At 39.9% G+C, this 26,289-nt stretch overlaps 2 protein-coding genes across 6 annotated transcripts in view; one reads left to right on the top strand and one right to left on the bottom strand.

Annotated features, from left to right (window-relative positions):
* CLIC6 (chloride intracellular channel 6) overlaps positions 1-12,292 on the top strand; it is a 131,972-nt gene extending 119,680 nt beyond the window's left edge. For 2 of the 3 annotated variants that reach the window (XM_081908735.1, XM_081908734.1), the window contains 5 exons: positions 4,555-4,664; positions 5,676-5,801; positions 6,039-6,145; positions 8,852-9,033; positions 9,754-12,292. In XM_081908735.1, the coding sequence (XP_081764861.1) occupies positions 4,555-4,664; positions 5,676-5,801; positions 6,039-6,145; positions 8,852-9,033; positions 9,754-9,915 (687 nt within the window). In that variant the 3' untranslated portion in view covers positions 9,916-12,292. Of the gene's footprint in view, positions 1-2,772; positions 3,830-4,554; positions 4,665-5,675; positions 5,802-6,038; positions 6,146-8,851; positions 9,034-9,753 lie in introns of those variants that run through there. The other variant, XM_081908736.1, reaches the window with a different exon arrangement.
* A 1,467-nt stretch (positions 12,293-13,759) lies between these two features.
* LOC309368595 (uncharacterized protein) lies at positions 13,760-25,824 on the bottom strand. Of its 3 annotated transcripts, XM_081908811.1 has the most exons (6): positions 25,789-25,824; positions 19,331-19,381; positions 18,775-18,906; positions 16,348-16,382; positions 15,804-15,954; positions 13,760-13,965 (listed from the first exon to the last, which is right to left on the bottom strand). In XM_081908811.1, exons 2-6 carry the CDS (start codon positions 19,371-19,373, stop codon positions 13,931-13,933), a joined length of 396 nt encoding a protein of 131 aa, XP_081764937.1. In that variant the 5' UTR covers positions 19,374-19,381; positions 25,789-25,824; the 3' UTR covers positions 13,760-13,930. The 3 variants fall into 3 exon arrangements, with proteins under 3 accessions (XP_081764937.1, XP_081764936.1, XP_081764938.1); XM_081908810.1 differs by lacking the exon at positions 25,789-25,824 and having other exon boundaries at positions 19,331-19,620; XM_081908812.1 differs by lacking the exons at positions 18,775-18,906; positions 25,789-25,824 and having other exon boundaries at positions 19,331-19,690.
* Positions 25,825-26,289: the final 465 nt, after the last annotated feature.

Raw genomic sequence — 26,289 nt, 5'->3', positions numbered from 1 at the left:
TTGTTTTTGGGTTCCCCTTAGAGCTTTTAATATTTTGTGGGAGTTTGTTGGGGGTACTTCTACAAACCCTGGAGTTTCCCAGAGCATTCTAGAACATTTTTGTTTCTCAGTATCCCCATTTTTTGGTTCCATTTTTGTCAACACTCACCACCTTAGTTTGGCATTAGATTGAGTGATGCTTGCAACAGGTTCTGGGAGAAAATCTGAGGAAGATTTGAATTTCACATAAGACAAGTCGAGCTGCTCTCCTGACATGACTTCACCACTGCTCATTTTCAGCCCCACTAACAGCAGTGGTGTTAAGCAATGTTATTCTGTGCACTACTGTATTGCTGTTCTCATTGGTTCCACTTTCCAAACTTTTACCAAGGTTTTAAGTTTCTCATGGCGAAAGGTGGTTACCCCCCACATTATTCACAAGTCCTTTATTCACAACATGCACCCAAGGTATTTTCCATCTTTAACTTAAAAATAAACAAATCCTGCCCGCAAAGGAGAGAACAATTTTTTTCATGTTTTAACTTCACCATTTGGCCCCAAAACAGGAATTAGGATTAACACTGCTAGATTGCTTCCTTCTCCATCTAATCCCTGCCAAGCTTTCCCAACGCCCTCTCATGTTTTTAAAAGTATTCGTTCATGGTACGTTATAGATTTTTTTTATTTTAAATGTGTCTTCCATTTAGAGGAGTGAGAAATATACGAAATGTGAAGTATCATATGTTAAAGTATAAAACAGGATGTGTAATTAAAGTACCAGTTAATCTGTTTTTCCCAGCCCTATAATGTGTTCCAGAATATAATGCTCTTTTGTTAAAATAATTCCCCTTAAGAATTTAACAAGGCTATAAAGTTCTTCCCCCTACTTATTGATGTGCAGTGTTCAGCTGGTCTCCTGCCATGTTATTAAATACGGATTAGAAATAGCATTGGCACCTTGAAACCATAATTCTTGCAAAAGGATAAATAGCAAATAGAATTTGATTCGTTGCTTGTGTACTTCTGACCTTGTTCTACTCAGTTTAAGGGGGAAAGTGCAGAAGGAACTGGATCTTTCAGCAGAGTTTACGAGGAAGAACAATTCAGTTTTGATCTGTGTATGTAGGCTAAGAATATCACCCCTTTAATCCAGTGACCTGTAAAGGAATATGCAAACTAGCCAAAAGTGCCAGCTACATCAAACAACACACCATTCCGTATCAGGCTTTTGACGGTTTCTAATTTATTTATTTTTTTTTACGGCTGAAAATATAAAAATACAGATGAAACTAATTCTGAAAAAAGTGATGTGAGGTTTGTAGGAGAAATATACCTCTGTTTTCCATTGGGTGTGTATATTTAGCTAGTGATTAAGGCTAATTGAGCCATGGAGGGCTGAGGGGGATTTTTACCTCACAAGCGGAAGGGGCAGATACAGGTTATATTAGGGGCATGTGGCTTATGCAGTTCAAGAAAAGGACTGTGCCATTCAAGGGCCTATTAATAAGGTAAAAAAGTTCTGGTTTATTTAAATTTAAATAAAAACCTGTTGAGTGGTCTAGGAGATAGATAGATAGATAGATAGATAGATAGATAGATAGATGATAGATAGATAATAGATGATAGATAGATAGATGATAGATAGATAGATAGATAGATAGATAGATAGATGATAGATAGATAGATAGATAGATAGATAGATAGATGATAGATAGATAGATAGATGATACATAGAGTGCAGGTTATTTATTTCACTTGTATACCACCGTTACATTAAAAAGTGCTCAAGGTTGTTAACTTGATGACCAAATAAATCCTCAATAGAAAAGAACATTATGAATAACAAAATAAACATTATTAACTAACATCAATGTTAAGCCTAAAATATGAGTTCCAGACATAACCCTGCTACTTTTACACAGGATGCATTACTGTATGTTTCTCTCCACAGTGAAAGGTGCTTGTAAAAGTTATACTGCACAGCACATTCTAGATATTACAGCACCACTAGGTGGCACACTTTTATAAAATCCAGGTGTTAGCTGGGTTTGCCTCTCTCCATGAAGACACTATTTTCAAGAACGGCAAAGACTGAAGTTCTGTTTTACGACACAGAAAACCTTTGTGCACAATACGCATGAGTCTAGCAGATTTAAATCCAGTTTACTTCAGTGGGGGGGGGGGTTGATTTTGCATTTAATTCTTCCATTGAAACCGGTTAGATGGATGTGCTTAACTTTGGCTGGATTGCTTTTTAATAACACACTTTTATAAAAGACCTATCAATGATCCACTTAAACTCATTACAGAAGTGAATTCATGTAGCTGCCAGTGGCACCCTAATGAAATAAATGAAAATAGTTGCAGGATGCAGTTTAATAATGGTTATTTTCCTGGAACCATTTGCCTACCTCTATTCCATAATTATACCCATAGATGCTGCACTGATGAGTCTTGAATGAGACACCCACATGCCAAAGGGGGCTGTATATGACTAGTTCCACACATGGTAATTTAATGGGACTGCACGGTCACAGTAGGATCCAGAAGCAGATAGTAATTAGTGGCTCAGAGGAAGGATAAACAATTGACTTCACATGCAGCCATCTATGCTGGTTCTCTTGTTTACCCGCACACAGTACATCCTGTACCAATTTCTATGCACTGAATTCCACCTTTATGGGGCAATGTACCAACTATGTGCATAGCCAGTCATGGAATCATGGTGAGAGCCTACAGCATGTGGTGGGAGAACCTCCAGTCTGTTTGGGCAGACCCAATTTGTCCAGCATATTTGGGCAGGCCCAATTTGTCCCAGAAGGCTGTTTTCCCCAGACCAAAGCCATGTCATATGTGATTTCAGATGTGGCTGGAACAGCTGTACAGCAGAGTTTCCTGTGGAAAGACTTCAAGCCTCCTTTTTGCAGGGATTAGCTGTGTGGCTGAGCTCCTATGAAGAACTCAACTGCACAGCTGATCATTAAGCAAACCTGGCTTGAAGTCATTGTTCATCACCTGACAGGTGCTGACTTCTAGCCTGTGATCAGCAGTGTAGTAGGATTTTTACAAGGCACTGTGGAGGACTTTTTAAAGTTCTGGCAAATCACCAGTGACATTGTGGCATCAAGTGATTTGACAGTAAGGAAACTGTGTTCCCTACTCCTGACATGAGTGCTCAAAAGGAAAGTGAATGAAGCTGTTTATGCACATATTGATATTTTCTTTTCTGATTCAAGAAACCTTGAGGAGTTTCATTTCTCATTTAATAAACTCTGAGTGTTTGATTAATAAAAATGCATGATTTGATTAATCACAGTTTAATTCATAAATTGTAGTGCAGACATTACATTAAAATGCATTTGAAAGTTGAAATAGCATAAGGGTTCGTTTAAAAGTCCAAAACTTGTTTGACCCAACCTGCCTAATTCATTTAGATCCCTTTCTGTTGAGACACAAATATAAACCACTTATATGTTGTATTGCATTAAATCAATAAATCAAAATGGGGAAACTTTGCTGTGGAAATTAAATGCTTTCCAAGAAAGACTGAAATTCTATGCTGTGCAAGGGTGAGGCAGGCTTGAGTACATTTTGAAGTCCATGCTACAGCACTGCAGAATGCATCCAAGCATCTCTTACCTAAGACAGGATACCTTACTGGCAAGTGATGCTGAGTCAATATCAGTAACTAGACTGTACATTATTTGTCTTTTCAATTTAGAAAATAATTAATGAATCCATTGACTGCTTTGTTTCTGCAATTCTCATGCTAACACATTCTTCATCTGTGTATCTGCCCTGGAAAATAGAGACTGATGATTGCGACTCTCTAAAATTTACAGTCTCCAAGGTGACTAGAGAAAAATCAAGCTAGCACTTTGGCAGTAATGATTTAACTTTTGGGGGGAAACAAATTGTTAGAGCAAGCCAAGCTTTAAACCTTTATATTTAATGGAAACAGGATCTTGACGGTGTAGTTCTTTAATCCATTAAATTTCATTGTAAAGTTTTAAAATCTGAATAGTCTTTCTTTTGAGAGGACTATTCTCTTACCTAAGGAATACTACATCTTCTGCGACTTCATTATTAAAAGTGTTTATTGATAATAGGTTGCAATTCAGAAGACATTAGCATCCAAGAAGTCCTAAGCAATGGGGTTTTACATTTTTGTTTCTGACATAAGTAAATGTGAAATGTCAATTAACTGGAAGAGGAATTCTTTAAAGAAAATCTTCTGGGGTTGCCAAGTTTTCCTGACAACGACATCCATGCAGGACTGAAGTTAATCAATTACAGCTTTTAAGGTACAAAAAATGCAAAACAGTATAAAACATATTTGGATTTCTGCTTCCTATTTAGATGCAAAGGAATGCAAGAGTTTGTGTGGGAACGGGTTTGCAACTGTGGTTTCATTACTGTATGACTGAAGGAAAGGTGGAAAGAAACCATCTTGAAATACTTGAGAAGAATTATTTCAGTTAGATTGTATTTGCTTATTGCAGGGCTTCCACTTTTGCATTTTCTCAACAATTACTAATGTCATTGTTTAATTAAAAATAGTGTTATTTGTTTTAGGCTGGTAGTGATGGGGAGAGTATTGGAAACTGTCCATTTTCTCAGCGCCTCTTCATGATTCTCTGGTTAAAGGGTGTCATATTTAATGTTACCACTGTGGATTTGAAACGGTGAGTTATATTTCATTTTCATTTTTAAAATAAAAACCGAAAGACTTAGAAAGCCTTACATTAGGAGCACTCATCTCTAATTACTCTGAGAGATACTTATTTATTTATATTTATTCTTTGTATATACACAGTGCTTTTTCTGGAGGGGGTATGCGGGGGGTATGCATACCCCTAAATATTTTGTGAATCTAAGTTTGGCCTCAATGAGGGGCAGTATTTCAATATGAGTGGGAAAATGAGAGTACCCCTAAACATTTTTTAAAGAAAAAAAGCACTGGATATATGAACCATTATAAAATATCGGAGTGGTGTACTGAAAACTAAACTAATGTATAAAATTGACACCAAATTCTGTGGGTGTCCTGGAGATTGGGGAGCTGAATTGGACATTTTCTTTCGATTTCCTTTCAAACTGAGCTAGGAATGTAGGGTAAGCAGTTCTGAGAATGAAATGTGCTGTTAGCTTTTATTTGGATCCCAGCAACTTTTATTCTCAGAATTCGCTCACACTCGCAGCTCAGTTTGACTAAAGCACCTGTTCTTCTTGCAACATTTGTTGTTGAAAATCTTATAACATTGGCTACATCCCTTTTTTACAGATCAAAAGTAACAAGAGCATGAGACATATTTATTCCCCACTCTCATGCTGAATACAGTCAAAGAAAATGGAGCAGAAAAGGCCAATTTAAAGCAATGGAATTTAAGTTCTCAGTAAATATTATATGCATATTAAATTCAACTGAATTTAAGCACACTTTGTTGTTTCCAGATTGCTAAATCTGATTATTCCATCCTGCAAAATGTATCTTTAAGTAGTATGACATTCAGAGCACATATATACATATATTCTCAGAAGTAAGCCCTGGTTAGGTCAATGGAAATTATTCCTGCATAGGAGTGCAGCCTCAGAAATCAATATTTTTAATGCCAAATCAGATAGCTAACTTTAAAAAGCAAGGTTTATCTAGCAGGACAGGTTTCTTCTAAAAAAGAATGTTTGTCTCATTTTAGGAAGCCTGCAGACTTACAGAAGCTAGCTCCAGGAACAAATCCTCCATTTATGACTTTTGATGGTGATGTGAAAATAGATGTGAATAAAATCGAGGAATTCCTAGAAGAAAAATTAGCACCTCCAAGGTATTGTACTTGGCTGTACTGGATTCAATGGAAGCAGAATATGTGTTGGCTGTTGTTTTAGATCAATAAGTTATATAGACTATGGAATGGAAAAAATTAAGGTAGTTAACATATGATTAAGATATATGATTGTCATAGCTGAGTCTTATTGAAATATGAGCCCAATCAGGAACCTCCTAAGTAAATTGTTGAGAAGTGCTGAGTTAGGATTAAATTATTATGTCTTAAATTCTTCAGATATCCCAAACTTGCACCAAACCATCTGGAATCTTACTCTGCAGGAAACGATGTGTTTGCTAAATTTTCTGCGTTCATTAAAAACGCAAGGAAAGATGCCAATGAAAGTAAGTATTAAAACCTTTGTATTGTTACTGTGAACAAATGCCTTTGGCTCTCATCTCTGTATGCCTACATTCATTTTTGGCCATTTGTCAAAGGTCAGTGTTTCTTGCCTTATATTTGTTGCTAAGCATGTAAACATGTCTGAGCTGACAATGGTGATGGGTGCTGTGACTGTTGCAGTCATAATGGTACCTGTGGATCTTTAAATTGGGGGAATCAGTTATATACACCTATAGTTCATAGCTGTTACCTTCTTTTCCCTCTCCTTTTTCCAATAGTACTGCACTTTGCTAATACTGTCAAAACAATTCCAGAGGAAAAACAGGCAGCTTTCACTGGCATTATTATAGAAATTTATTAGAATAATTAGTTTCATAAGTGATATATGTCATAGCGTAAGCCATTTTGTGCTATCTTCTGCTGTCCAGTATCACTTTAGTATAAATAGTACAGTGGTACCTTGGGTTAAGTACTTAATTCGTTCTGGAGGTTCGTACTTAACCTGAAACTGTTCTTAACCTGAAGCACCACTTTAGCTAATGGGGCCTCCTGCTGCTGCCGCGCCACCGGAGCATGATTTCTGTTCTCATCCTGAAGCAAAGTTCTTAACCTGAAGCACTATTTCTGGGTTAGCGGAGTCTGCAACCTGAAGCATATGTAACCTGAAGCGTATGTAACCTGAGGTACCACTGTACTGTACTGGCCCAAATATAAGCCGCAGGGCCAGTGTGGTGTAGTGGTTAAGAGCGGTAGTCTCATAATCTGGGGAACCGGGTTTGCGTCTCCGCTCCTCTACATGCAGGTTTGTGGTATTTACTCCAACATGTCTTTCTTGAGTAAGTATTGAGCCTTGTAGACTGCAAGCTTTATTCTGAATGGTAAAAACCACTGTTCTTCTGTTCTAGACCAGAGATGGCTGGCCTATGACCCTCTAGATGCTGGACTGAAACTCCCATAATTTCTGACCATTGTCCATGCTGGCTAGGGCTGATGGGAATGGGACTCTATAGTTTTTAAAATATAGGAGGGATATGGTTAGACAACTGATTTAAACACAACAAAAAAGTGGCTTTGTAAACAAATGAACTGCCGATTTCTATGAGTGTTCCGTGAGTGAACACACATAATTTGTTTGGCAAATGCAGATAATTTGCCTGTGAATGCCAACTTTTCAAAATTGTGTCGCTGTTCATTGCCTGTTTAAATGACAACTGTTTGCACATATGCAGATACAAGGAAATAGACCATGTCTTCACTGTATATTGCAGAGTTATAGCAAACACTTTTTTCCACTGACCTATCTCCTTGCTGCAGATAGCCATATCAAATATGTTTGCTTCATGTGTACCTGTAAAACATTATTGCATGTATCCTAACTAATGTGAATGAAAGAAGCTTACTCAAGGACTCCACTGTTTGGATAGGTTTGATGTTTATTTGTTGTATCAAAATGACTTTTTGTGTTAATACATTTTTTTTAAATAGTAAAAGTTAGACCTGCAATAAAATGTTGCAGTATGGAGTGCTTTTGTTTATGGTTCCATCTAGGTAGCCAGCCAGCCAGCCAGCCAGCCAGCCAGCCAGCCAGCCAGCCAGCCCCTCTTCCAAAATATTATACTCCATTCTGCCTCCCCTCTCAGTTTTCTGTTTGTCTGTTCTAAATGACAGTCAACATTTCATGACTATAAAGCATGATAAAGAAACATTTGGCTGCTTCTTGTGTGGTTTGCCCATGAGGTGGATTTTTTAATGCTTCATACCCCATAAAAACCCCACACTTCCTCCATGTGCTCTGTCCTTTCTACATCTTTGTTCGGTACCAGCCTGTTTTCTGCTTTCTCCCACCGCCTAACTCTTTCTTCTGCTGCCTCCTCTATCAACCAGAGCCATCCCCGCCCCCTGATCCCACTATACAGTGGTACCTTGGGTTAAGAACTTAATTCTTTCCGGAGGTCCGTTCTTAACCTGAAGCACCACTTTAGCTAATGGGGCCTCCTGCTGCTGCCACGCCACTGGAGCACGATTTCTGTTCTCATCCTGAAGCAAAGTTCTTAACCTGAGGTAATATTTTTGGGTTAGCAGAGTCTGTAACCTGAAGCGTATGTAACCTGAAGCGTATGTAACCTGAGGTAGCACTGTAGTTTGAATCCAATTTGTGCTCTGAGCTTTGATGAGTGGCTCCACAGTCTGGATTTGATCTCTGGAGCTTTCCCCCTCCCTTTTCATATACAGTGGTACTTCGGGTTACATATGCTTCAGGTTACAGACGCTTCAGGTTACAGACTCCGCTAACCCAGAAATATTACCTCGGGTTAAGAACTTTACCTCAGGATCAGAACAGAAATCATGCTCCGGTGGCGCAGCGGCCGCAGGAGGCCCCATTAGCTAAAGTGGTGCTTCAGGTTAAGAAAAGTTTCAGGTTAAGAACGGATCTCCAGAATGAATTAAGTACTTCACCCGAGGTACCACTGTATATGACCACACACACAAACATTTTTGCCAGTTTGTACTATTGAGGGTGGAGGTAGGTTAAACATTTGAGTTCATTGTCTCTCTATATTTTTTTCTATTTCTCCAAATCTTGAGGTCCTCCTGAACATGTGGCTACTTCCCTCTTCTTCCTGGTGGGTATTGTTTGGGCCACATACCAATCATCACAGATTTCCAAACTCTGCTAGGAATTCTATTCTAGTCTTCTTTGATTCTAGATTTGGAAAAATCATTGCTGAAGGCTTTGAGGAAACTGAATAACTACTTAAATGCCCCCTTGCCTGAAGAAATCGATGCCTATAGTACTGAAGAACTCACTGTTTCCACAAGGAAATTCCTAGATGGAGATGAACTCACGCTAGCAGACTGCAATCTCTTGCCAAAACTACATATCATCAAGGTCTGGATTTTCCTTTCCGTATTGTGCTTGTTTACCCTTGAACCATAAGGCAATAAAATGTATGGAATAAGGTATCAAAGTCCTTAACACCAATGACAGCAACACAATATTTCAAATGGACTGTTCAGTAAATTAATTTGTTCACACTCCCAGAAGGATTTGAAGATCTATGTGAAAAGGTCCATCTTAAAAAATCTAGATAACTAATCTAGAGAAGATGTCTAATGTATCCCCAGAGGTAGGAAGTTTCACAAGGAAGAAGGCACTTGCATGGGTTGCTATCCTGAACACTACTCAGGCTCCCTCGGCCTGAAAAGCGAGATGAGTGCCCCATCCCATAGTTGCCTTTGACAGGACTTAGCCATCCAGGGGTCCTTTGCCTTTACCTTTACCTTTACGAGGAGGGCCCTCTCTACAAATCTTTGTTGCTGTGCTGACACATAATGGGAAGCTTGCTCAAACAGGTACTTGGTTCCCAAGCCATTTAGAACCTTTTAAGCCAACATCAATACCTTGGAGTAGGCTATAAGCTTATAGGTAGCCAGAGTAGATCTTGAAGAATTAGTGAATGCGACTTCTGTTTTATGCCCTGCAGAATCAGAATAGCAGTATTCTGCATCAACTGGAGCCTCTGAGCCATCTTCAAAGGCATCTTCATATAGAGTGTAATCTAACTGTGATGTTGCCACGTGTATGATGATTTCCTTTCCTCTCTGTTAGGTTGTGGCAAAGAAATACAGAAATTTTGAATTTCCATCTGAAATGACTGGAATCTGGAGATATTTGAACAATGCATATGCGAGAGACGAGTTCACAAATACTTGTCCTGCAGATCGGGAAATAGAGTTCGCCTATTTGGATGTTGCAAAAAGAATGAAATAAATCAAGAATCTTCTATTTCTATATATCTTCAGTGAGCTTGATTTTTTAAAAAGAAGGAAAACCTCAAGAATAAAATGAAGAGTCTGCTCTGCTGCAAAGTTTCAAGTTATGAAACTGGCCAATCCTTGTGAAATAATTATTTTATTGATCTGCTAATTCAAGTATAGTGTAATTGTATATTTGTCGCAGTGCAGATATGCGCATACGCACATGCAAATATATGTCTTATTTTTTGGCAATAGAACAAAACTCAAAACATTCGCAGCAATATTAGAATCTAGATTACATAGTAATTGCAGCTTTAAAATTTCTAAACAATAGTTAAAGGTATTTCTGTAAGCATTGATTATCCTATCAGGACAGAGAGAATTAGATAAAGTCCGTTTTTTGTTGGTCAATGGGAGAACACCTATGGATTGTAAGAAATGTGGATTGTACTGTTTTGAGGGGCAGTCACCTCAGGGGGATTTGCAGTGTATCTAGTCTACCACGTGCCATTTCTTGTATCTCTACCCTTAAACCATGGGCTTGTATCATACGCTTCTAGACCCCCTTCAACATTATGGCCGGCATGCTGCAGATGACTTGCTTACATGTTGTATGGCTTACAGCCCTAAGCTTTGTTGCATCAGCTTCTTACTACGTAGGCTGGGACATATGTACAAACGAACAATGGCACTGCAATGTCAGAAAACATTCCATTGTAGCAACATTACAATATCTAAAAACAGCTATGCCATAGCTCAAAGCTATCCATGAGCCAAGACTGTCCTCAAAGCTCCTACCATCTAATTCCAGGTGCTGTGTGTGGTGATGGTCATTTATTGGTGAAAGGAAGTCAGACTGGATACTCAGAAGGGCTTATCACAGGTTTCCTGTGATACCCTGAACAGATTCAGGAGCCTTAAGCCCTTTCTCTATGCCTACCACACAAGTTGCTGATCTCCCACCTCTGATTTCTGCTTCTCACAGATGTCAGTGTCACAATTTTTATTTTATTTCTAAGCTATTGCCAAATGTATTCAGCGACTGAAGTATTTTTAAAGCAGAAATCGGTGTATTCTGTCTCACAAGATCCATGTGACAGAAACACAACACAACATGTGTACAAACTGTACTCACCTGTGTAAATAATAGAAAGTAACAGATTATATCATATGAATACAAATAAAAGGACCGGGTCAAATGTTGTTAAAAAAAAAATACATTCCATCTTCCTGAAGCTCCACCTCTCAGCTACAATGCTGTGGGCAAATTCTGTGCTGTACCAGATTTGCCTCTGCAGGGACTGTGCAATTCATAGCTGTTATCCCACCCTGCTGCTCCAAGGCGTGAAGTGTTCAAGCTTACTTGAAGTTAAGGAGGTCTTTCCTTAGTAAGGCACTCTGAAAACCAGAGGTTAAGGGCTTATTAAGAAGTGCACGGATGTTGCTTGATTAATCAACACTTGAAAATTTAAAACCCAGTTTGTGAACTGAATGGATTAAAAAAATATCTCTTGTCTTCAGATGACGTGGAACTTCCATCATGGTATTGCTCTGAGATGGCTCAATAGCACATGCTGCAGTCATCAAGTGATGAACAGGCATGGTTAAACTTGGCCTAAATGATAACATCTCAGGCTATTGAAATGGGGCCTTTTCCTACTCACCTCATTATTTTATAAAATTCACAAATGCTATTCAATTTTGAGGAAGAGGAGGTCCCTTTATCCTTGTTTTTGGAACAGGATTCATTTGGACAACTTTGAAAAATATACATTGATTAGCAGAAAACACGTTTTATTACTGTGATGTTTCTGAACGTTCATGTTCAAAGTGTAAAGGAACAAAAGAGCCACAACAGCAGACAAAACCTACTGGATTATACTGTGGCTACTAGGCATTCTCTCCACTAAACGTAGCCGCTATCAGTTCCTCTGTATAGTTATCCCCATGTAAGACTGATTAAAATGTATATTTGATAAGCTGAACTTTTTTTAGAATAGGAAAATATTTCATCTCAAGAAGATGACTACTTTTCTTACCAATTTTACAACAGTGTGGATTTTCTGTTTTAAAGATATATTACTTCTGTACTGTACAATCATGAAAATGTACTTTGTGTAGCATGCTTCACATTCTTTGTGATTAATGTAAACAGTGCTAAATCCTGCAATTTTTTCCAATCTATAGAGTGAACCTGTTTAAAACTTAAACTATTTTACAATACCAAGATTAAATGCTGAGTTTGACTTTTTAGTATGCATGGAAGAAATATTTCTGTTCCACCCTCATCTTCAGACGTCTATATAATTTAAACCGCACAAAAAAAATCATTGTAGTTGTTTAATATGCCTTACAAACCTGAAAAGAAAATACACCACTTCTGACTTAAATATGTTGTATTGTGCTTATTTTCGTTTAAGAACATACTGACACTAGTTTGCATTTTGTGATAAAGGAATGAAATGGAAAAATCTGAAGCATAACTCTGCCCAATTGCCTAAGTGAAAAGCACTTTGCTGTAGCTGCAATGTGCTCAGTCTTTTAAAGTATTAGAAACTCTTTGCACCTTTGACTTCTAGTATGATGTACAAATGTAAGGCTTCACCTTTTCTGTGAAGCAAATAGAGAGGATATTAAGTTATTCCATGATGTGAAACCAGAGGGGCAAGGAAATGAAAGGAAAAGTTTGGCTGTTACTTCCATGGAATTTGATACGTGAGGAAAACACACACAACATTAAGACACTGCATAGTATAGTCCCAGAAAGAGCAAGTGGCTTTTGCCTGTCTTTTGAATGGCTTCAAGAGACTCATTCACTTATAAAGACTTATGCATTAGTCACTGGCATGCCACAGAACAGTGCATATTGTGTTTTGATCACCGGAGTTCATTCTTTAGCATTTGATGCAAAGAGGTACCTTTTTAAGAGTTAACCCCAGTAAAAAGTTTTACTGGAAGCTGACTTGCATAAGCTTCCTCACTCTCATCTATTCATTCCAACATACTTGCATAGGCCACCAAATCTATTGCTCTAGTGTTGGTACTATTTACTCTTAGATTTCCTGTGCCTGAAATTCTTCTTTGCAGTTTCCTCTACAAGTGGTCCATGAATCAAAGGAAGAGCAAGTAACAGTGATGTTTCATGTATGTACATAAGAAGGCTTCTGATAAAAAATATATTCCATAGGAGTGAATGGACATGTTAAAGAGAGTTTCCCAGCATCAGCTATAGGCAAGTCCAATTTTGAAAAAGTATCTAGGACACCTATTTATGTATAATTAGAGCAGGCATACAGAACTTCCAGCCTATGGGCCAAATTAAGTCTGACAGGGGTCCTATTTTCCCCCAGCCATGCCCTCATGCCACACATCTGTCATAACAGGTGTGGGACAGGTAAAGCTGCAGCTGCAAAGGAGCAATTGGGAGCCTTAGAGTACACTCCCAGAATTGAATTTTGCATTAAATGCAAGCCCTGCTCAAATTGGTTCCACTCAGGATCTCCTGGTCGATGCTCCCAAGTGGAGGCTATACCCACAGAGAGATGGGTTTGCATACAGCAGGATTCTTTGCAGCTGTGGCTTGAATTCAAATCAGGGCTGCAAAGGAAGAACATGGAATGACTTTATGGACTCACAGTTCTCCCTTGAAGTTGAATCACCTGATGTCACCATTAACCCTTCATGTTTACAGTAATCCCCCCAAATACAGTCTGAAAGTTTTAAAACCAACCAAAAACATTCCCCTGCTTCTTACAGTGGACATTCCATTTATGCCACATTGCTTGTATAAAAATTACTTTATTATATTATCATTGAAAATAAAAATACTTGACATGAATCTTAAATACTGGCATGAGTCTTTCAAATACATATGCGCACAAAGCAAATATAGTCAAACGGTTATTTATACTAATATCTGCTGAATCTTCTCTGTTGAAAAGAATGTTTTCAGATTTTGAAGATTTCATTGTCACAACTGGATTCCTCAATCTCCCCAAAGGTTCGTTGATTTGATGTGTTCAAAAAACCTACTTGCTTTGCACACAGTATTTCCAAAAACAAGCTGGAAAAGAACAAAATAGCCTCTTGTTAAAACATGGTTCATATGGGCGTGTCTCGCATCTGGAGCTTTGCCTATTCTGGACATACCTGAGGTTCAGTTCACCACTATCTATCCCCCTCTACTCCCCCATTTCCATATGCCTGTTTTTCAGAAGGTCTATTTGATTATTAACTAACTTCTAACCTGCTTAGCATTACAACAGACCGACAGAGTGGTTTCCAAAATACTGTAAAGCCCAAATATAATACATAGAAAACAAACAACTGAAGTTACCATTGAATTATTATGATACCATCACAGATAAAAGCATTTGAATAGCTTAGCTTTCAGTTACCATTGTTGGCATTCATACGTCTCAAAAGACAGTGGAGTGTGCCTCCAGGGGTGAAGTCAAACTGCTGTGTTAGCACCAAAGTGACCTCCCTGGGCACAAGCCTGGGCAGTGTTTATGAAGGTCCTGAGCTGTCTGTACAACAATACCCCCTTCTCTGCCTCACTGATGGGGTCCAAAGGAAGGAAGAGCAAAACATTTGGCCCCAGCTTGGCCGCAGGGGTTCCTGGAAGGAGGCATACTGCACAACATCCAACCATCTTAGGGACTCCAGATTTGTGCAGAGTTTACTCCTTAAGCCTTTTCTTCTACCGCAGATACCCCACAAGGCAGAAGAGGTTTAGGACCAGAGTTTTCCTTCTCCTGAAAGGGCTACCTTCCCAGTTTGACAAGCCCCATCTGCCCCTCACTTCTCTCTTCACTTTTCCTGACCATTGGACCTACTATTAGTCTCATCGCTCAGTCCACCAGAGCCTGTCTTCGCACGCAAAGTCCCTAACTCCCTGAGGATTTGAGATCCATTGGCTACCCTCACCTGGTTTAGCTGATGGGGGGATAATGAGAACCCCCCACCCAGCCAACCTCAAAGCCCAGGTTGGATGGTATGTTATGTGGTGCCCACTATCTAGTATGCTTAGAGAGATATGACATATTTACTATGTTTATAATTACCGGTGTCTTGACTTTCCTCCAAGGAGCTCAAGGCAGCTTACATAGTTCTCCCTATTCCATCGTACTGTGAGGTAAGTTACTTACTGTGAGGTAAAGGTAAAGGTACCCCTGCCCATACGGGCCAGTCTTGCCAGACTCTAGGGTTGTGCGCTCATCTCACTCTAGAGGCCGGGGGCCAGCGCGTCCGAAGACACTTCCGGGTCACGTGGCCAGCGTGACGAAGCTGCTCTGGCAAGCCAGCACAGCACACGGAAACGCCGTTTACCTTCCCGCTATAAAGCAGTACCTATTTATCTACTTGCACTTAGGGGTGCTTTCAAACTGCTAGGTGGGCAGGAGCTGGGACCGAACGACGGGAGCTCACCCTGCTGCGGGGATTCAAACCGCCGACCATGCAATCAGCAAGTCCTAGGCACTGAGGTTTTACCCACAGCGCCACCCGCGTCCCATTACTGTTAGGTAAGTTAGCCCTAAATTAACCCTAGAGGGTGTGCCTAACCCTAGAATTACACGTCACAATAAAGTTTATATGTACTTTCTTTAGCTTTTTAACTGACCAGCTGACCTCTGCTCCAGCAACCTTTTCTTCTGCCAGTAGTGGTCTATGGAAACCTCTCCAAACCACGAACAGGTTTCCTATAGCAGGTGTCATAGTGCAACACCATGTGGGACAAAATGAAGATTCCCCAGGATCAGTGACTCTGGAAAGGAGCCTGGCCTCTTGGCCTCCACACACAGAGGGCTGTTTCATGACCCGACGAACTTTTATTCAACTCTTCAGAGTTTTAGGCAATCAAACAGAAAGGAACCTGATTTTCTTGCTGGAAACACACACCTCTTTTCTTTGCTTTTTTAGAAGATGATGGTGCTGCTTTCCTGAAGTTTTTCCCAGTTAAAGGAGATTTTCTCAGGTGATCCTTCCTTGATTCAGCAACATCATCTTGTTGCAAGAAAGAACGACTGGCCTGAGGTTCATCTAAAATATCCTGTCCAGAAAAAAAGTCCAGAGAGAAAAGGTTTTAAAAATGACAGCTTAAGAGCATAAATGTGAACCTGAAATAAGAATTTTAAAAATAATAATTCTGGATTCAGTCATTTTCAGTGTGTGCATTGTTATTTTCACTCTTACAAGGTCTGCTCCATTCAGTTCAATGGAAAGGGCAGTTCCATTTGCATGCTAAGGGCTGCTGCATGCTTAAGGTTAGCCTGTAATTAAATAGCTCTTATTTGCAGCTACTCCAGGCACACTGGGGAACTCACAGGGAGATAAGCTTCAGGAATCAATATTTAAGTACAGTATATCCCTGGCAAAAGAGAACAATTATTCTGCATACTGGAAACTTTGGTAGGAGGTGTTTAAAAAGCTGACAGTTTCTTACCTTTCTGATTGTCTTTCCAAACTTTTTGGCGTAAGCTGAAATGCAAATTGGGAAAATTATTTAGTAGATTCTTTAAAGAGAGGGAAAGCATGCTACCGCCACCATATAATGCAGGGGGACACTTGTGGAATTGTGCTGAAATTTGGGGAGGCACTACCTTCCGAGAACTGGGGAGAAGTTTCAGAAATGGTGTTCTTAGACCACCCGAATGATGCCCTTCAGATCATGCCACTTGAAACTGATGAGGCTCTGGCCCTCTGACCTCATCTAGGTTCAGCCTAACAATGCCAACTATTTCTCTCTCCCAGCCCTCCTTTAGCCTGATGTTTAGCTGAATGGCTTCGTTGCCTTGACTTTATACCCACTGCAGATATGTAGCATTTATTGCTGCTTCCCATGCCAGCATCTAAATTCAGGGTGATTTAGAACAGTGGTCAGTGCACACAGAGCTGCATTCTTCCTTTAAAGGCATCCAGTATCTCAGCAATAGGGTTACTTTCACCTCTTCAAATAAATCTGCACACTGGGTTTTCTGTTTGGATACTTTCTGTTCCCCAATTAAGAGAGCATGGGCATTTCTTGTTTTTGTGGGTTATATGCTGCATGGGGTAGTTTTATGGAAGAAGCATACTTTTATTCTGTGTAGTCTTAAACAGGGCATATATGTTTTCTCAAATTATGTACGCCAAGCAGTCTAGGAAAGGAGTGGGTAGGTTGTTGTCTAATTCAGGCTCATTATTTTTTGTTCCTGATATTTTATGGCTGTTGGACTCACCTACTTTTTAGTATTAGCACTATTATTAACCTGTGGTATTTGTTGTAAAACATCCATACATAGGAGTAACCCTCCCCCCCAAACCTCAAAGATTTTCCATTTTAATGTTCCTTTCCATTTGGACCTGTGAGCTACGTTCTGGACAAAAGAAGTGCAATTCTGCAATGTTTTAACTCTCCTTTTTAAAGATATAGCACACATATCAGTGGTCAAAAATCATTATTTAAATGTTAGGTGTTCTTTGAATGTTGCCAATATCCAAATATTTCACAGCATGAAGCATTGCAGTATTTGAAACACGTATCATTGTAAGAATTGAAGATATAATATATCAAACCAATTTGCTTTGAAAGTACCATAAATAACAGAGACATAGATGGAAGACAATTAAGACCAATGATTCATTTTAAAAAGACCACATGAAAATATAATGAAAGGCGCTGGCATTTGTCAGATGCATTTTGATCACGAGCAGAGTATCAAACTCCGAATGATACAGCTCTGTGAAATACTACATAGACCCCAGAGACTCAAAACGTAAACATCTCTGAACTTGAAGAATAGAGCTGATGAAAAACATAATGTCCAGTTCTTCTCTTACACTCTAATGATCAAATTGATGGATTAGTTTGTTTCTCATATGGCACTCAGATAGATCAACGATCATTGACCTTATTTGTTGCATGCATATATTTTTGCAGTTGATACATTTTAAAAATATGCAATCTTCTTTTTGTCCCAGTATTTTTTGCTCAGGTGAATCAGTTCCATAATGCTGCAATCCTCTATACCCAGAAGTAAGGCTCATTTAACTCAGGAGGACTTAATTCCACGTCTGCATGCATAAGATTGTTATTTACTTGGGTATAAGCCCCACTGAACGAAATGGAGCACGGTTCTAAGCAGAATTGCTTTGCTAGGCTGCAGTCCAGGAGTGGGGCTGACTTCCAAGTAAACCTGCATAGGATTGCTCTGCACATGTGTTCATAACTTGACATTGTCTCTAACCCTTTTCAAATGGTTTATTATTTACAGTAATATTATGAATTTAATTATTTCTATTGTAGTACAGTTCATTTCTATACACATTCATGCAGTAATTGTGGACCTGAAATTAAGTGACTGAACTGAAAGGATCTCTAAAACCTTTTCAACTTGGCCCCAGTTTTCCTATGAGATTGCTTTAGCCCACATGTGCCCACTCGACCACTTTGAGTGGCAAAACTGGCACTGCTATAGGTGCCACACAATAGCCATTCCACATTTGTTAGAACTCAGTCGTTTAGTGTGGCAGTATCTGCACTTTGGAACTGCCTGCCTATTGAGATCAAGCAGACACCTTCCCTGTATTCTTTTCAGCACCTGCTAAAAACACCCTTGTTTAGACAAGCTAACTCAGATGCTTAGAAAGCTGAGGCAATTTTAATCTGTTTCATTATTTTAACTTTTGTAAGTATTAAGTATGGCTGTGATTTTTCCTCAATTTTATTGTTTTATCATTTTGCAAGCTGCTTTGACGTGTATACATTTTATTAAATAAACTATTTTAAATAATGAATTAGTTACATGCCATTAAATTCATTGCAAACAATCCATTATGGCTTAATGCATCCATACAGTTGGTGGTAGGCAATGGTTATTATCTGAATTACCTTGAAGTCCTGTGGTCTTGGGATCTAATCTAGGTTTGGTACTTTTCTGTATGTCATCAAATGCTGATAAAAATCCCAAGATCTTCCTCTGCTGATTAGATGCAGGCTCTTCCATGGCTCTTTGGCTTTTACCTGAAAAGAAAAAAGACCTATGATCTCATTTCTTGTAGCATGTTGATGTCGGGGAAATGGCCAGCTTCATATATCATATAATTGTGAAGTTGGAAGGGAAAACATGGGTCTTCTAGTACTACCCCCTGCAATGCAGGATTTTTTTGCCCAAGGTGGGCTTGAACCCACGACCCTGTGATTAAGAGTCTCAGGTTCTGCCAACTCATATAGTCAAATCCACGCTTTTGATGTAATTCACATGCAAATGCCCAGTACACGGAAACAAATCTGTCTTGTACAAAGTCTAGTGGTATGAAATGCAGTTGGTGGAGTTTCTTAGATTCTGACTCATCTCTGTTAAATGTTGCTTTCTGCAATAACACAGCACAAGTCTTCCTTTTTTCTTGCAAAACTTTTCATTCAAAACTCATTCATTTTAACTTACCTTCTTGATGTTGAAGTTTGTCAAGCATCATTGGAGGAGACATTGTCTGAACTGTTGAAGAAAAGGCAACAATGATCAAGAGACTAAATAACAAGATCCCGGTTTCCATTAGAAAAATGGGATTGTGTCGGTTCCTAGGTCTGTACTCTGTTAGCCAAGGGTCGGTCAAGACTCTTTGTCCAAGTTTTCTGTCTGGTCAAGTACACGGCACTCGCTATGGACTTTTAAACCCTTGTTTCCTTTCGTTAGCCAGAAAATAAATTCCCCCTCAAATTCCACTTTACTAACCCGCATTTTGACATTTGGCGCCCCGTCTCTTTCTGTTTCCTGAGATTTGCTTTGTGCCCTTCTAGTGATAGTCTCCAACGTCAGAGCTCTTTTCTCTTCTTAAGCAAACACATTAACTTTGTGTTATCACTGCTTGAACAGGACAACCTCCAAAATGTGTACGCAAACTTTGGGAATAAAGTAACCAGACTGGGGGTGCGGAGTGACGGCGGAAGGTCAGCCATTGGAGACGGAAAATAACCTTATGCTTTACATTGTCTCCATTCTGATTTTTAATGGGGATGCTCATTAAAAAGGTACGATTCGAAACCTGCTCTTGATGACGCCAGCGGTCAATCTAGCAAACATCCGAGAGACAAAGACTCAAAAGTGAGTCGCATGGAGACTGGTACTAAAAGGAGCGAGGAGATAAATGTAGGATGATAAAGTCAGCCCAGAAGGACTTGTCGGAAGTGTGTCCAACTCAATAAATATCCAAACCCAACGCCACTTCACCTTTTCTAATGGCTAAGAGATCTCCCTTAGCAGGCTTCAGAGGTATTTGGAGGTCACAATAGGTTTCTTAAACCAAAAAGTCCTCCCGTTTCCTGAATGTTATAGGACATTGGAGGTGTAGTTAATGGCAAGCTTCCCAGTCAGCTGCTGCTGGAACATTGATTTTTATACAAAGATGCCTCAAACCTTGTTCTGAAGATACAGTATCCCAGCTGTCTGCATGAGAACTTTAACAGTTCACAGGAGATAATAATCCACACCACACATTTAAAGCACATGGATTCAAGTTCCAAGAAAGGAGATTCCATCTAAATATCAGGAAGAACTTCCTGATAATAAGAGCTGCTCAACAGTGGAATGGACTTCCTTGGGAGGCGATGGACTCTCCTTCCTTGGAGGTTTTTAAGCAGAGGTTGGATGGCCATCTGTCATGGATGCTTTAGTTGAGATCCCTGCATTGCAGGGGGTTGGACTAGATGGACCTTGAAGTCCCTTCCAATGCTACAATTCTATGATTCAACACACCTTTAAAGGGCATGAATTCCCCCAAAGAATCATAGGAGGTGTGGGTTGTTAAGGGTGCTGGGAATTGTAGCTATGTGAGAGGGAAACCACAGTTCCCAATATTATTTGGGGGGAAGTCATGTACACTGAATGTGCTTTCATTATATGATGTAGAACTGTCTGCAGGTGGCAGAGATAGGCGCCCTAGATATGTATCTCTAGTCCCTTTCAGGTATTATTCGAGGATTAAAAATGAACCTAGAATATACTCTCAGTTTCCCTAAAGTTCACAACATTTATGGGGAAGATGCCGACCTTTCGATCGGCAGGTCCTAGGTTCTGTGGTTTAACTCACAGCGCCACCTGCATGCATGCACAGAAAAGCTTATACCAAGAACAAACTTAGTTGGTCTCTGAGGTGCTACTGGACATTATATATATATATATATATATATATATATATTTGCTTTCGTAGATTTTCACGGGTACAGGAATGCAGGTTTTGGTGTCCTCGGGTGTCTTCCCGTGTAAAAGTTGGGGTGTCTAGGCGACGTTTCGACGAGGTCTCACTCGTCATCTTCAGGCTGGTGCTTTCGGCTTCTTGTTACTGGAACAGAGCAGGATCTCAGTGTTTGAGTTCCTATAAATACTGTTGAGGGGGTGTGGTGTATAGCCTCCAATGTTCTGGGCAGAGAGGAAGTTCCCAGGCTAGTGTGCCTTTTCTTCTTTTGTTCCCTCAAGTAATTAAGGAACAAAAGAAGAAAAGGCACACTAGCCTGGGAACTTCCTCTCTGCCCAGAACATTGGAGGCTATACACCACACCCCCTCAACAGTATTTATAGGAACTCAAACACTGAGATCCTGCTCTGTTCCAGTAACAAGAAGCCGAAAGCACCAGCCTGAAGATGACGAGTGAGACCTCGTCGAAACGTTGCCTAGACACCCCAACTTTTACACGGGAAGACACCCGAGGACACCAAAACCTGCATATATATATATATATATATATATATATATATATATATATATATATATATATATATATTCATTCTAATTTGCTGTCAGTTTAAACTCAAACCTCTATGTGTAGTCTCTCATTCACTAGGCATGGGCTCAGTTGAGAAAACTCTAGCTTTTAAAAATGACTAGATAAGGTATCTCCCTTCAATGCATCAACTCCTTTGTCTGTCGCAGAAGTCAGGGGTGTCCCTGATGTCCGCTATGCAGCTGTACACACAGCAGTCAATGTGATTTTGTCCTCCCAACTTTTCAAGGAAACCTTTGGCTAGGAAGTACACAAAAGGCCATCTCAGCAAAACTTACAGACTCTGCTTTTCTGCTGCCCCCAGATCTTGACACATACAATGACCTCTTCAACTTAAACCAAGCAAAGTAGTTCCATGTGAACCAGGAAAATATCTGCTGAGTTCACAGACGATTAAGCAGACTTTTCAAACTCTTTTTCAAAGCCATATTGATTTAGCAGCATGCCAAACAGCATTAGGATCCAACAGCAAATAGCTCAGGTCTGTTTTGGCTGTTGAGCTTCTCTCCCCGCCCTGAGTTTCAGATTTAGTATCTGAGCAGCAAAAGTTATTTATATCACTTTCATTTTGAAATGGTTGCTTTTGTAAAGTCAGCAACATCTCCTGTCATCTGTGATTGATCTAAAAACATTTGTAAAAGTAGCATAAGAATTTAAGGATTTGAGATGTACTTGCCCCCAAATCATATGAAGTTCCATGTAAGGATTACTTTTCACTTTACAGTGGTACCTCGGGTTACATATGCTTCAGGTTACAGATGCTTCCAGTTACAGACTCCGCTAACCCAGAAATAGTACCTTGAGTTAAGAACTTTACCTCAGGATGAGAACAGAAATTGTGCAGCATCAGTGCAGCGGCAGAAGGAGGCCCCATTAGCTAAAGTGGTACCTCAGGTTAAGAACAGTTTCAGGTTAAGAACAGACCTCCAGAATGAATTAAGTTCTTAACCCGAGGTACCACTGTACATTTAAAGCACTATGACGCCACTTTACACATTCATGGGTTCCCCCAAAGAATTCTGGGAGATGTACATTCTTAAAGGAGCTGAGCAGTGCTATTTTTCTAGAAAAAGAGGTGCTGGAAGTCACAATGAACACCTCCCTTGTGGGAAGTGGAGATCTCGGAGGGGAGTAGGAGTCTCCTAACAACAACCAGCACCCTTAACAAACTACAGTTCCCAGAATTTTTTAGAGGGAGAAATGACTGTTCAAAGTGACACCCTTGTTGTCATGACAATGGGAAGGAGGAAGAGGATCCTGGCAAAGGGTGTAGCCTAGACTGGGACAAACAAGGGGCAAGCTGGGGATGGGGAAGGAGAGGTGGGTGCAGGAAGTACTCACAGGGTGATGAAGGAGGACGAGGGGATGAGGGCTCCCATCACCAGAGCCAGAGGAGCCCCTGTCTCCATGAACAGCATGCGAAGTATAAAAGCACAGCTGTGGTGCTGTGTCTGCTCAGCTCCCCATGTTGAGGGAGCTTGGCTGGGATGTTCCTGGAGTACCATGGAACTGTGCTTCGGCTTTGACTCTGGATTGTATCCTGACTGCTGGACTTCAGACTTCACTACTTGGATTGACTCTGAACCTTGTTTCCTGAATTTTGGACTTTGCTTGTGTGGGTCGACCCTTGAACTTTGGACTTGCCATCCTGACCTGTTGCTAGGTAGGCCTGACTTAAAAAAACCTATGGCTAACCTTAATGTGTTGCTATGACCTTTATAACCAACCTTTCAAAAGTTGTATTGACTTTAAAAACATTTCAGTATATATCATGGTTGTTGCTATTAGCTGTCTTGAGTGATAATGTAAAAAAAAAGGGCGGGGTACAAATTCAAACAATAAGTACATAGTTAATTTCATCAGGTGGAATTTTTTTCACTACTTCATGTCTGTGAGAAGCTTCATCTGTCGTATTTGTGCCTGTTAAAGTGTCTGTAAAAAAGGCAACGAAGTCTTGTCAGAGAAAGATGTAGTTTCCCCAGTGCTGTGCTTACCAGTGTTGAGGCTGGATCTGCTGAATAAGGTGGGGTGCTTTTGTTGGCACTGCACAAACCGTGATTTGTTCGCTGCCAATTAAAATGCAATCAAAGGATTAGACTGTTAACAATAACTCTGTTTGGCAAAATGCCCCATTTGCTTTTGCATCAGTCTTCATTTCCCACAAAACATTTTGCACACATTCCTAACTATATATTAATGCTGTGTGTGTGAGTATTCGAGCACAGGAATCGTAGCCATTAAACACGTTTAAACCACAGTCACATTTTAGGTTAGTTTGTGTTGCAATGTTGGTCAAGGGTGTCCTCTAGTGGTACAACTGCAATCTACCACTTACCCATGAAGGAAAAGACATCCCAGATGTGTCGGGAGAAAGGGGAGGGAGGACAACGTCAACCCAAACTCTAGATTCCCTTTCAGAGCAGCTAGTAAACTTAATAGCTGTTTTACGTACAAACAAATCATAGGCTACAAAGAATAAAGTATTGTTTGAGAGGAAAATGAAGCAGGCCAGGCATTTTGAAAAGGCTCTCATTATGAAAGCGAAGAGGCTTCACTGTGTTTGTGTGTGACATCCAATCTATATTCTTAACTCCATGTGAAATGTCCTGCCAATGGAATGTAGAGACTTTTGAAGCTGGACTCTTTCATCTTGTTTCCAGTCAGTATGGAGAGGGCACCAGAAAAAAACATTTGGGTCCACAATTTTCAGGAGGGGACCTTTTTTCAGGCCAGGGGCCACTCATTTCTGGCAGTCTTCCAAGGTTCATATGCCAGGGGTGGGTGAGGCCAGAGGCAAAAGTGGGTGGAGCCAAGCTATGTCACTGTTATGCAGAAGGCTAATTTGTACACACAGAGACACACACGCACCCTCTATCCTCCCTGCACACTTGCAAGAGGCATGGGCAGATTTCAAGGGCACATTCCAGCCAGTCAGAAACAATGAGTGCACAGCAGGGCCAGTGAGGGGCGGGGTCTGGGGAGAGTTCCCAGGGCCAGATGGAGAGGCTTGGAGGGCTGCATTTGGCCCCCACCCCTGTTTTACAGCATAATCTCACCTCCTCCAAGTGTTCGTATTTTAGTAGGACATCACACATTTCAGAAGCCCATCCCAATTTCTGACTGTGAGGCTAAAATGGAGTACATCTGAGTGACAGCAGTACTCTAAATTCACAATGGCCACCACTGCCATATCACCTCCATCTTATTGTAAACGTGGGCAGCCATCTTTTTAAAAAGTGCAGTGTCCATTTGTACATATCATTATATGTGCACTTACACCGGAAGTGACATAGAGCTGCTTCTTGCAGTGTTTTTGAAGTAATTTTTGCCTGATGCGGCAGAGATGCTTTGAAGCTGCTCCTAGCAGTGATATACTATGAAAGTGAGAAAGTATAAGAAAAAGGAGCCCTCGGCTCATCTCCTAAGTAGAATGATTGAACCATTGCTTGGGCAGTTCCTAGATGTACAGAGGAAATGACAGATCTGTGATCTGTTTTCACATTTTGGTCCAAGGGAGTTTGCCTCAAAGTGAAGTAGGGCAAATCTGCAGATTTGCTTGTACTTCAAAAGCACAGGCCAACTCGCAAGAGCTAGCAGCTAAAGACAAGGATGCCGGGACACCAGGACTGGCTGCTCACAACCTTGATAGAGGTGACTATCCTCTTCTGTTTTGAGTGACAGGCTCAGCAGTATGGAGGCAAGGCAGTCTCCATGCAGGACAGATGCTAGAGACTTCATAAGAGCAACTCTCAGATGTTATTTCCCCCCAGCAGCAGTCGTCCTCAGGATGAGCCTCAAATAGGAAGTGCCTTGGCTGAGAGGAGCTTCTTCAGTTCAAGGGGCTCAGTCCGCTTTAGCAGAGGAGACAGACACTACTCCACTAGTTGGGTGTGTTGAATTTTTCAACTTCCAAAAACGAGGGGTGCTTAAGAGTTGCAACATGGCTTGGGAATTCAAAAGTATTTGAATGAAATTAATATAGTTTTGCTTGGTAAGTAAAATGTGTGTAAAATCGCATTAAAATGAGAAGGATGGATAACAGCCCTAGAAAATGAAAGAACAACATCAACAAAGACTGCTCTACAAATAGATATGGTTCCTTACAATTTTTGAGGAAACTCTTACCAAGGGGAAAGTTCGTGCTTCTTAATTCACATCAACTTGGAAGAAGCTCTCTTCTTTAAGCTATTATTTAGTTATTTATTTATTTAAAATATTTTTTATTGCTTTTTAACATACATACATATCATACATATCACAAACATACTTACACAGCCAAGAAAAAAGGAAAAAAAAACGAAACATATAATACATAAAAACATAGACAACTCAACTTACATTGACAAACACTCATCGACTTCCCTTTATCTCGATTTCGGAATAAAGTTATCATATTTTTTATCCGCAGTGTCTCATTTTTCAAGCAATTTTTACGTAGTAAGTGTTATCTCATACCTACTGTGAATTTTTCAAATATATTTTTGTTTTTTATCAACATTTTTATTTTCCTTTTATTTCTGTTTCCATATATAACTTAAATTTATCCCATTCATTATTAAATTTTGTACTTTTTTGATTTCTTATTTTCTGTGTCAATTTTGCCAGTTCTAAATAGTCAAATAGTTT

The sequence above is a fragment of the Podarcis melisellensis genome (genome assembly GCF_964234715.1).
Source record: "Podarcis melisellensis genome assembly, chromosome: 4".
Lineage (NCBI taxonomy): Eukaryota > Metazoa > Chordata > Lepidosauria > Squamata > Lacertidae > Podarcis > Podarcis melisellensis.
Note: the sequence above shows the minus strand (reverse complement) of the source record. Positions and strands in the feature narration are given on the sequence as shown.

Excerpts from the sequence above, each read along its gene's own strand:
- LOC309368595 (XM_081908810.1), bottom strand. The coding sequence starts at position 19,439 with ATGGAAACCGGGATCTTGTTATTTAGTCTCTTGATCATTGTTGCCTTT. Across the intron at positions 16,383-18,774 it reads CAAGACCACAGGACTTCAAG|CTTACGCCAAAAAGTTTGGA; the intron begins GTAATTCAGATA and ends TTTGCATTTCAG. Across the intron at positions 13,966-15,803 it reads TAAAAAAGCAAAGAAAAGAG|CTTGTTTTTGGAAATACTGT; the intron begins GTGTGTGTTTCC and ends GTTCTTTTCCAG.